General features: G+C 39.9%; 1 protein-coding gene across 6 annotated transcripts in view; it reads right to left on the bottom strand.

Moving 5' to 3' along the window:
• PLD5 (phospholipase D family member 5) overlaps window positions 1-12,528 on the bottom strand; it is a 421,542-nt gene that overhangs the window by 252,887 nt on the left and 156,127 nt on the right. For 4 of the 6 annotated variants that reach the window (XM_005539658.5, XM_074025909.1, XM_005539659.5 and 1 more), the window contains exon 2: window positions 8,858-8,994. In XM_005539658.5, the coding sequence (XP_005539715.1) occupies window positions 8,858-8,994 (137 nt within the window). Of the gene's footprint in view, window positions 1-8,850; window positions 8,995-12,528 lie in introns of all 6 variants that reach the window. The other 2 variants (XM_074025901.1, XM_074025893.1) reach the window with 1 other exon arrangement.

The raw sequence follows: 12,528 nt of genomic DNA, 5'->3' as shown, positions 1-12,528 counted from the left end.
GCCAAAATGCAAGTGATGGTGGCTGAGTCTCTTGCTATAGAAGCTCAGAATAAATAACCTTTGCTTTTCTCATGGGGTTGGCCTTCGTTTATTTCCACAGGATTCAGTGTGTTGACAGAGGGGCTAGTTTTAGAAAAGGAAAGGAACATCTCTTCCTCTGAGATAAAAACGGAAGGAGGGAAGGACGAATGAAGTCACTTGGGGGATTCTGAGTTGGAAAGAAAGCTGAAGGAGTTACATCAGGTGGATGCCATCTTCTCAACCAAAGCCATCTCTAAACAGAGACCCACGGAAGGGAAGGGGAGGGAAGTGGAAGGGATTTACAACTGGAAAAGACAGGGAGCCAATAAGAAATGGATCAATTGACTCACTTACGTTTAACATCGTGAATTAAACATAAATGCTTATCTCTCTTAGATCTTAGAAAATTCAGGAAGAAACAGATACTGGCACTGATAAAAGGGAAAATACTTCAGAATATTATATAGGCGATAGGCTCACTGTCAGCTCAAATGAAGAAACTAGGAGAGGACATAAAAGAAAAGGCTCTAGAGATAGTTTTTGTCTTTATTCTACTTTCCATCGCTATTTTTTCATTTAGTGCACTAGAAATCCATTTGTAGTATCAAGGGCTCTAGGCTTTTACATTCTTTGGAGTTCCTCTGGGGTAGGAAGAATAAGTTAGACTACCTCCTTTTTCTTTTTTAGGCAGTCAGAAGAGTGCTCAGATATCAAATAAGGAGCCAAAACCAAATGGGATCTTCTAAATTTGGGAGCAACACTGTAATTTTAAAACATAGTTGGGTTTGTCAATACAAAGCAAAATAGATCAAAGTTAATGTAGATAAAGGGAAAAATTCATAGTTTAAGAAAAGGATGAAAAATGATAATAAGGTCTTCCCTATTTTGGAGCAAAGTAAGATGAAAGTAAAAAAAAAAAAAAAAAAAAAAAAAAAAAAAAAAACCTGCAAACGCCCACAATAAATTTCTGTCCCTTAGTAAGAAGAATAATAGTGGATATTTATTGAACATTTATATGACAGATGCTATTGTATCAAAGGTACTCACATTAACACATTTAGTCTTTACAGAAGCCTTTCACACAAGACCCAATACTTGTCTGCAATATACAGATGAAAAGAAAATGAGGCACAGTAAAATCAAGAAACTTCCAAGATTGCAAAGCTCCTAAGTGGTATAGCCAGATTCGAACCCAGGTAATCTGGCCCTATAGTCCACATGCTTATGTCTGGAATATGAAGAAATGAAGGGAGAGGAAGAGTGATGGAGGGAGGCAGAAGTACTGTTCAGTCAGTGCTGAACAATTCTTTAGTACCATACAATTGTTCATTACTGCAGTTTAAGAATGTTTCCTGTGGTATCACTGTGTCCATCACCAATACCTTTGGACAACAATATAAGGACACCCATAGAACTTAGATTCTGGTCTTTAATAGAAAGTCTTCCTGAAAAGGAACCAGGGCTCATTTGAAAGTAGACAATACCATGTCTCAAAGCAAGCTAATCTAAAATAGCACTAGAAAAGCTAGCTGTTGCCAAAAAGCAAGGCTGCTCTCAGAGATACCTGGAATAGTGTCAAAAAGTACAAAAGGTGGCTCTCACTGGCCAAGAAGTGACAATTTGGGCATTAAAAGGGAAAACAATGATTAAAGTCCACCAGAGCAAGCTGAGTCTGTTAAGACCACTCTAAGGTCATGATACTAAACAGAAAAGTGATAAAATACTAGGAGGTAATTGTCAACACATAAAGTGGTCTCTCAATACTGTCTTCTAGGAATGTCATATACTGATGAACCAAATTATGTGTGTACTATGCTGAAGCTGCAGCTGTTATTGATATAAATCTAGATGTCTGCAGATATTTTTTGAGTAAGAAATGATAGGTCAGAGGAAGAGATTCAGCAAATAAAGTATGTGAAAAACAAAGTAGAGAAAAATAATAGAGAAACTTGAAAATTTAGAAAGGATGCATAAAAAGTCTGTGTGTGAAAGGGTGGTATATAACAAAGTGAATTTGGCCCTTGCTATACTTTCTGTGACCAGACTTTGGTGGCCTAAGACACTCCTTATTGGAGAACTGCTGTGGAAACTTATACATTGGTTACCCAGCCTATAACATTACATGGAACAGCTTTTGTACAGACCCAAATCTATTCAATTTAGGATGAAAGAAAATTTCTGGATTCAGGAATAATGGGGATTAGATAGGTTAGAGAAAGAGGCTGATATATAGAGATATAGACAGACAGACTGAGTTGTTTCATTTCCTTCATACTTCAGACTAAGTGAGCAAGCTAAAACCAATGTGAAGATATGTGGCCAAGAGTGAGCCAACCTAGACCGGTAGCCACCCAGGCATGGGGACTGATTTAGGAAGATGAGAGGCAAGTGTGAGGAGGTCCGGAACAGGGGCTGCCATAACTACCTAGATAAAATAGGTGACACATGCTCATTGATATGATTATATGGCAACGTTAGCCCACCCAAGATGGTATGTTTACTCAGCTTGCTTAATGATACTTTGCAGAAATTAATTTCCATGTTGTCATGAGGATTGGGCCTGAAGTCAGGGAGAAGGATGCTGACTGGTTCTGTATGTATTTATCAGGGAGGAGTAGCAACAAAAGCCCCTCCTCTAGTGAGCATCTAACAGTGTCTCTAATAAGTGGGGGAGTAGCAACTGAAAATGACTGATGTAGGATAGCTCTGTGGGGGGAGTAGGGAAGATGGAAGTAGCTATATATACAAAATGAAGACTTCTCCTCTGAAAGGGTGGGTGTTCATGTGAAAGCAGGTGTTCTGCAATTGAGCAGCACCTGGAGCTCAGCTCCAATGTCTCTGCTGGTCCCTGAGGACATGATGTATGGGAAACTTCACCGTGTGTGGTTACTTCTCACAAGAATGAGGTATGAAGATGACAAGGGGCACTAGCGAATTGCAAAATAGCCAAGTCATAGGATGCATGCAACCTAAACTAGCAGTTTGAACTTTCCTTACTTATCAGTGATGTCCCAGGCCTACTGACATGTAGGTTATTAGTAGAAACTAGAAAATGTGTCTTTCACTCCCTCAGGTAATCAAAGTGACATGGAGATTTAAAGTTATATGGACCAAACCAATCATTTAAAACATATTGGGAAATGGTGGAAGTGCCCAGAAATCCAATACAAAGAGACAAAGGTCATTTACTGAGGCCAAAGATCTTATTTTTGGGGCAATACAACTGAGACTCATTAAAAGACATTTGGAAAATAAGTTTAGAGCCTTTGATGTTTTGTGATATTTTGTAGATTTGTGAGGGAAATTATGATAAAATTATCCACTATTAGTACAGTAATCTAGCAGCAAAATAATACAAAGGGGGGAAGAAATAAAACAAGACAAAGAAAATAAGGATTTTTTTATAGGGAGACAGATATGGTTTTTAGAGAGGCATATGAAAGTTGGAAAAACATTGAGTGGGCAAAATGAATCGGAATGGGAATCTTATTAGAAGACAGAAAGGCTAGTTAGCAGAAATAACATGAATTAAAGTACTATATTTAAGAAAGAGTACACCAGATGAGGTCTTGGGGAGAGACTGTCAAAACTGTGATGAGATGCTGACAGACTGTAAATGTTGATATTCTTTCGACTTTCAGAAGTGAGGAGCGCTACACACAGAGTGAGTTTAACGATAAAGTAATAAGATCTCAGCAAAGGTTGAACTGAGCAAGCAGCACTTTATGATAGTGACAACACATGGAGAAAAGCAGAAAGAGAACACACTGGACTTCGGTACAAAGTAATTGGAAACTGAGCATCATGGGGTAGAGTTAGCGCCTCCTTCAGGTAAAGTCTGGGAAGGAGTCCAGGGAGGTTAGCTCCAGGAAAGGGATGAGGTCATGAGAGGAAGAACTGGAATTTTCTAGAGAAAGGTTTAAGCTGAGACTGGCATGCTCAAGAACTTCTGTAGACCAGTGGATTTTCGTACAGGTCTGTGTCAGTGCCAGTATATTCAATGGTGCATCTCCGAAAAAGCCCTCACCTCTTTTAACAGGGGCATGACTGCCTGGAGGAATCTAGAACTGAACAACAGAACCTACTCTCCCTGAAGACTTATGAGGGCCTGGACCAATGGCTGAGGCTGCCCTGAGGACAAGGATGGGTAAAACCAGGAGTCAATCAGTTTAAGAATTGGCTGTCAGATTGAGGCAAAAAAAAAAAAAAAAAAAAAAAAAAAAAAAAATCCAAGTGAGACTTCAGGATGCTGCAGGAAGCATGGCGGTATGCTAATCATGATCTGGCAAATGGATGGGAAGAAAATTAAGACAGAAGGGGTTGACAGAGGAGGAGGTTCAGGGAAGTAAGAGACTGAATAAACAAATGGACAATGACCAAATCATATATGAAGGCTGCACAATCTGTAGGCTCCTGCCCAGGAAACTAACTCCTTTTCTGCAATAACCAGTCCAGGAAGCCAGTCTGCTGTAAGTTAGACTTGTAGGAAGTCAGATTGCTATCTCTAGTAACAATCCAGGAAGCTAAACAATAATTTCTGTAACAACTGGCCCCAAATGGCCAGGACTTGACTAATGACCAACAGCTTCCTTAATTTTTGTTCCTACTTCTAATTCAGGATCAACCAGAAAAAGTCAAGTATGACCCTCTAACCAATTACATAGGATGTCACTGCCAGTTATCCCACCTACAGCCTACCCAAGCCAATAGCCTCTAATCAGAGCACACCTAGAGCCTTCTTTCTTCCACTATGAAGTTTTCCCATTTCTCTGCCTGCCTTTGAGTCTCTGCAAAACACAATTGATGGTGGGTGACTCCCTTGCTGCAGCAAGCTCTAACTAAATAGCCTCTGCTCTCGTGTGATTTGTCTTTGTATATTTCCATAGAACCAAAGACTAAAGTCAGGATAGATTCAGGATAAGTGAAGAAGTGAGAGGAAAAGGAAGTAGGTTGTGAATAGAGAAGAGGAATTTCTAGACTCTTTGGAGGAACAAGGAGATAATTAACATTTGCATATTATTTTTAATGAGTTTCCTGATGCTTTGCCATGGGTTTATACAAGTTACCGAATCCTCATAAACTTTGTGAGACAGATTTTTTAAATCTATCATTTTTAAGGAAAATGAAATTAAAAGAGCTTTCATAACCCATTAAGGGTGAAGAGGTGTCCCACGCCGAATTTATTCTTTTCACTATGTCAGGTCACTCTCCCGGACCCTCTCTGACATCCCCATTTTATTATTTCGTTTTCACACTGCTGACCAAGACATACCTGAAACTGGGGGGAAAAAAAGGGTTTCATTGGACTTACAGTTCCACTGGGCTGAGGAGGCCTCAGAACCATGGCAGGAGGTGAAAAGTTGCAGTGGCAAGAGAAAATTAGAGAGAAGCAAAAGCAGAAACTCCTGATAAATCCATCAGATCTCGTGAGACTTATTCCCTAACAGAATAGCACGGGAAAGATGGCCCCATGATTCAATGACCTCCTTCCGGGTCCTTCCCACAACATGTGGGGATTCTGGGAGATATAATACAAGTTGAGGTCTGAATGGCGCACAGCCAAACCATATCACCCATTGTAGTTATGACCACCGTAAATTGCCGCAACAGTCTCATGACTCTACTGTAACTCCTTGTGCAGTCTCTTGGTGCTCTGCTGATCGGAGATGAATGAAATAATTCAATTCATATCTTCCCCAAGCTTACAGTTAGTAAGTAGTAGAAGCAAGATTTGAATTCAGATCTTCCTAATTTCAAAGTCCATGGTTGTTAACTGTGTTAGGCTAGCTTGGAAGTGGAGTTGCTTGCTGGCAGGTAGGTGTGAGGATGAAGTGGGCATTAAATGTATTGACTTGAAATGCTTAAAAAAATGGCAAGGCTCGAGTCTTGGGAAGTAGATTCTTAAGTTGCTAAAAACATTGGCAAGGGATGAGATCGATGGGTGGAGGTCTGTTAGCCAGGCACGAAAGGCTTACTCCCCAGGAAATCATTGAGGAACTCCAGAAACATTGCATCCACCTGGAGTACCCACTGTTGGCAGAATATGACTTCCAGAAGAATTCTGTCAACCCTGATGTCAACACTGACCTAAAGCCCACAGCTGTCCTCAGACCCTATCAGGAGAAGAGTTTGTGGAAGATTGAATCAAATTCAGATGAGAATAATCCAGAAAAAGTGGTGAAACAACAGGTTGGAAACTGGATTGGGGTATAAGGAGATGCAGTAACCCTACCTCCTCATCCTGTGCATTGGAGAGAGGAGCCAAGGCAGAAACTTCCTGGGGATGAAGTTAGGGGAAGCAAGATACCAGTTCTAGGGCAGACATACCAGAAGCGCATGTTGTAATATCTGAGAACGCAGAACAGAAACCCAGGGCACAGGGCAAGAAGCTGCAGAGGAAAGACCTAGAGGGGACGTATGTTTTGGAAAAAATCTCTCTCTCTCTCTCTCTCTCTCTCTCTCTCTCTATATATATATATATATATATAAATAGATAGATAGATAGAGATATAGATATAGATATCTATATATCTATATATAGAGGTACATAGATATATCTATATAGAGAGATATCTATATATATAGATATCTATATATAGAGAGATACACATACACACACATATCTATATATATAGATATCTATATATAGAGAGATACACATACACACACATATCTATATATACAGATATCTATATATAGATATATATAGAGAGATACACATACACACACACATATATACACATATATATACACATATATACAATCATATATCGTATACAATATCACATATATATATATGATATATGTTATCTAGTAACCCGGGTAGTGAGTTCAACCACCCACAGGAAAAGAGAATGCATAGTAGCTAGAAAAATATTTTCTAGATGGTGGGAGAAGTAGTATTAAGTCATTAGAATTTAGTCACTGATTGGAAGAAGAAATAGCCAGACCCCAACTCCAGTTACATGAGTTAAAAATAAAAATCAAAGCAAATTTTAGCTTCCTCCAAGTTAAAAAAAAATGACTGCTGTTGAAAATTACCAATACCTGGTAATGTGCATTGAAATGATCAGGCATTTTGTTTTGAGGAAGCTGCTATGGTTTGATCTCCATGAAATTGCTTTCTAGGTGATCGGGTTTGCATTTAAAATACACAGCACTCTTTGCTTTAAGGTGAGGAGAGAGAGAAGCAGTGTGTTCTCACTCAATAAATATGAGTCATGGTCCCCTTGTCTATGTATATTTGACATGCAACAGCATTAGCAAAAGATGACAGTAATCTACTGTTCTTCTGTTGCTTTCGTTACAGTAATCACGAAACAATTTTTCACCTAAATCCAGTCTGGAAAGTAAATATATTTATGAAATACCTTTATTATTTCCAGCTTTTAAGTTCAGGGGTACATGTGCAAGATGTGCAGGTTTGTTACCTAGAGAAGTGTGGGTGATGGTTTGCTGCACAGATCATCCCATCACCCAGATATTAAGCCCAGCATCCATTAACTATTCTTCCTGACGCTCTCCCTCCTCCCATCCCTGATCCTCCAACAGGCTCTGGGGTGTGTTGTCCCCCACCATGTGTCCATGTGTTCTCATCATTTAGCTCCCACTTATAAGTCAGAACATGCAGTATTTGGTTTTCTCTTCCTGCATTAGCTTGCTAAGGATAATGGCTTCCAAAGCCATGCATGTCCCTACAAAGGACATGATCTTGTTCCTTTTATGGCTACTTAATATTATGGAATACCTTTCTAACATGAAGGAAGAAAATCTAAAATGTGTATTGATTCCTTTCTTGTATGCTCTGTTCTGTATATAATGCCTGTTGCCTAGTAACTAGACTATAAGGTACCACAGGTTTAAAAAAAAAAAAAAAAGCCAATTGTCTTTTCAGAACATTTCCTGCACCAGAACATTCAACCTCAAAGCAAAATATCCAGGATAAAACTCACATACAGATTATAAGGTTGTTGTTTATTTTAAGTTAGGAAAGTGGCGGGGGGGTCTTAGGCTAATGCTTTCCATAGGGGAAATATAACAATTTAAATTTATGATAAGCTCTAAGTCATAATTACTGCTGTAATTTAGTGGCCTCACTTCAGCTTTGCAGCAATATGTATATAAAAATAGACCTCTTGTTTATCTGCCTGTTTTTGGTACTTTTCTTCACACTCCCCGAACCTGAAAAAACAGTAGCAGCTCAGGGAAGAGTTTGATGAGATTTCTGGGGTTGAGATTATGCTGCGATGTCTCTGCTTCAGCAATGGCCCTCAGGAAATGCTACTTAATGTAACTGAAGAGACATAACGCATACATAAAAGAGTAAAGCTATTGTAGTTTCTAGATTAAAAACACACTGTGTGCTAAATTGGAACAGGTTGAGGAGCCCTGTGTCTTCTCATAGACACACTTACTTCTTCAATCTCTAACTTTAAGTTAGAATTTTCCCTGAGACGTGTATTTTTTAACTGGCATTTGATGGAACAACTAGCACAGCGTTCTTTGTCCACTGGGCCACTCATTTTTACAAGCTCATCACAGAACACCCAAAACAAACCCCATAAACAGTGGTCTCCAGAAATGCAGACTGTTACAAAAATTTTTTGTTGCCCACCAGCCTGTAGAGAATATGACCAGACTGTAAAGTGAATTCAATGATTACTCATTACTTGCCCTAAAAGTAAGAGCACCAGTGGACAGACTCACGCCTCAGCTTAAGCCAAGGGGAGCCTGGATGACTAACATGTGTTTATGTATTTTCTTCTCCATTATTCAAGGCCCTCTTTGGATTTCTTGCCCACCCCCTAAAAGAGAATTTTTGTTTGTTACCTCTTACCGACATTTATTTTGGCAATTTTTTTCCGAGAGTCCATCCTCATCCTCTCCCATGATGTCCACGGCTGAAAAGATCAGTGCAACGAGAATGGCAAAGCAGCACACCAGGGCAAAGATCACGATGCACTTCTGCTGGGACTGAAAGACGAAACAAAGACAAAGAGAAGTAAGTGGTGCTGCTTTTTCTTGGGAAACTCAAGATGTGCCAACTTCTCAACATTCCATGAAAAATGGGTGGGGATATGATTATCACTGCCAGAGAAGGGAAAGCTATTCTCTAGTGAACAGGCCCAAGATCTTTGTGCTTATTCCTCAACACAGCCTTCAAACCCCACTTCAAGTGCTAGACCCTGTTAAATAATTCAAGTGTAGTATCCAGGCTTCTGAATGAGTTTGCTCTTCTTCTTCCTACTCAAAAGCAGTCCAGAAAAGATCACTATGATATCTACTGTTTCAAATTAAAAATGAAACACATATGCTGGCATCGTGCTGTCAATAAAAACAGTCAAATTCTGTAAAATATTTGAAGATATTTATTCTGAGTCAAATGTGACTGACCGATGGCCCATGACAGAACCTTCAGGAGATCCTGAGACCGTGTACCCAAGGTCGTGGGCCATAACTTAGTTTTATACATTTTAGGGAGACATAAAACATCAATCAGTACATGTAAAATGTATATTGGTTCAGTCCAGAAAGGCAGGACAGCTGGAAGAGGGGGCTTCCAGGTCATAGGCAGAGTCAAAGATTTTCTGATTGGCAATTGGTTGAAAGAGTTATTATCAATAGCAAGGAATGTCTGAGTTACTATAAGGGGTTATAGAGACCAAGGATTTATGCAGATGAAGCTTCCAGGTAGCAGGCTTCAGAGAGAATAGACTATAAATGTTTCTTAACAGACTTAGAGTCTGTTCTATCAGCAATTCCAAAAGGGAGGAGGGCACAGATGAGGCATGTCCAGCTCCCACTTCTCATCATGGCCTGAACTCATTTTTCAGGTTAACTTTGGAATGCGCTTGGCTGAGAAGAGGGTTCCATTCAGATGGATGGGGGGGTTTGAATTTTATTTTTGGTTTACAATGTGTTATTTAACTGACATTGTTTTCTTTAAAACTCTGAACGCAGACATAACTCTTGATATGATTTTCACTTAGAAATACAAGCTGAATGTCTAGGTGGTTAAAGTCACTCACACACATATCATTAGGCCCAAGTATTATAATTTGAGCTATTTCTCTCTCCACGGGCTCATGGCTAAAAGTGGCCGAAGACATGGCCATGAAAACTGGGCAGGAGCTGTGACCACTGCAACAAATTATTTTGCCTGCTTTGCCTCTGCTACAGTCTGAATATTTGTGCACATCCAAAATTCGTATGTTGAAACCTTAACCTCCAAGGTGATGATATTAGGAGATGGGGATTTTGGGGAGGAGATTAGGTCATGAAGGCAGAGTTCTGCCCTCATGAATGAGTCTCAGAGATGGGAATGGTGGCATGCACTTATAGTCCCAGATAGTAAGGAGGCTGGGGTGGGAGGATTGCTTGATTCCAGGGTTTTGAGGCTGCAGTGTACTATGACCGTGCCTGTGAACAGCCACCACACTCCAGTGTGGGCATAATAGTGAGAATTTGCCTCTAAAAGGAAAAAAAAAGTCCTTAAAGAGCTCCCTTGCCCCTTCTATCATGTGGGGATACAGCAAGATGGCACCATAGATGAAAAAGGATACGGGCCCTCGCCACGTGCCAAATCTACCAGCATCTTGATCTTGGATTTTCCAGCCTCCAAAACTGTGAGAAACAAATTTCTGTTGTGTATAAGCTACCCAGTTTATGATATTTTGTTACAGCAGCCCAAAAAGACCAAGATAAATTCGATGAATTCTGGATGGAGAAAGGAGGAAAAGCAATTTTGAAAGTCTATGCACAGCTTTTAAGGGTTATTTACAGAGGTGAAAGGGTCCTCTTTCATCAGGCAGCCAGGCGTACATCACTCTGTTAGTGATAAATATTTGTATACACACACACACACACACAGTTCAGAGCCTTTCTGAAACCAGCTGACTTTGCATCCTCTTACCACCCTGCTTCACTTTATCACTCAAGCCACATGATTTCCTAAGAATCCAAGGAACCTCCCAAACTCAGAGTCCAGGTCACCTAGAGGTATCCTTAAATGACAGATTGTAGTTAGAAATAGATGTAGTCAAGTCAAAGGAATTAATGGTGTTTCTGTGACCAGGCACTATCAGCCCACATGAGTGCTTCATTTTTGTTTTAAATCCTCCTTCAGGCCTCATCTCCTATTGTAACCTCAATCCAAGTCCGTTCCTGCCTGTCATGTTTTCTTACGCCTCACTCAAACATGAAGTGATGAAAGCCAAAGAAAGATACAATCATTATTCTTTTACCCTAGACCCTGCTTATCTGTAAGACATGGATTCTGTTTTATTCTTTTCTTTTTCTTTTTTCTTTTTTTCTTTTTTTTTTTTTTTGCCTTTTGAGATGGCGTTTCACTGTTGTTGCCCAGGCTGGAGTGCAATGGCACGATCTCGGCTCACCGCAACCTCCACCTCCCAGGCTCAAGTGATCTCCTGCCTCAGCCTCCCGAGTAGCTGGGATTACAGGCATGCACCACTACGTGCAGCTAATTTTGTATTTTTAGTAGAGACGGGGTTTCTCCATGTTGGTAGGCTGGTCTTGAACTCCCAACTTCAGATGATCAGCCCACTTCAGTCTCCCAAAGTGCTGGGATTACAGGCATGAGCCACCGTGCCCGGCACTGTTTTATTCTTTCTATCCTCAAGCCAACAGCACAACCCTAACAAATAGAAGGTGTTCAAGAAATAATTATTGTATAAATAGTGAATGAACGAAATGAAAATTACAATGGCATATAGTATGGTTTGACTGTGTCCACACCCAAATCTCATCTTGAATTGCAGTTCCCATAATCCCCATGTGTCATGGGAGGGACCAGGCAGGAGGTGACTGAATCTGGGGGCAGGTTTTTCTCATGCGGTTCTTGTGACAGTGAATAATCTCACGAGATCTGATGGTTTTATGAAGGGCAGTCCTCCTGCACACGATCTCTTGCCTGTCCCATGTAAGAGGTGCCTTTGCTCCTCCTTCACTTTCCACCTTGATTGTGAGGTCTCCTCAGTCATGTGGAACTGTGAGTGCATTAAACCTCTTTCCTTTATAAATTACCCAGGCTTGGGTGTGTCTTTATTAGCAGCATGAGAACGGACTAATACAGCATACTTCTGAGAATGCAGAGACACATAAAATGGTTCTCTCAAAACTCATTTGTGACCTTTTTGAAAACTGGTTTGAGTCCATATTTTGGTGATTATAAATTTTGTATTTCATCCTTTTTTACTTTCTGCTGGTGCTACAGGCAAATTCATGGGCCACATTTAGCAACTATATAAAACTTGCAGAAGAGATGTGGATTCATCTTGCCATTTTATTTTTCATCCATCCCTTATTCCTCGTCGATTTTGTTTAAAGTTTATATTTTGACAAATTATAGTTTTAAAAGGTACAAAGTGATATTTTAAAAATATAGGTAGAATCATAAATTAAGCTATAAAACTGTCCATCACCTTAAATATTTGACATTTTTGTGATGAGAACATTGGAGATATACTCTCTTAATGATATAATGTACAG

Source organism: Macaca fascicularis, chromosome 1 (genome assembly GCF_037993035.2).
Source record: "Macaca fascicularis isolate 582-1 chromosome 1, T2T-MFA8v1.1".
In the NCBI taxonomy this organism is placed as follows: domain Eukaryota; kingdom Metazoa; phylum Chordata; class Mammalia; order Primates; family Cercopithecidae; genus Macaca; species Macaca fascicularis.
Note: the sequence above shows the minus strand (reverse complement) of the source record. Positions and strands in the feature narration are given on the sequence as shown.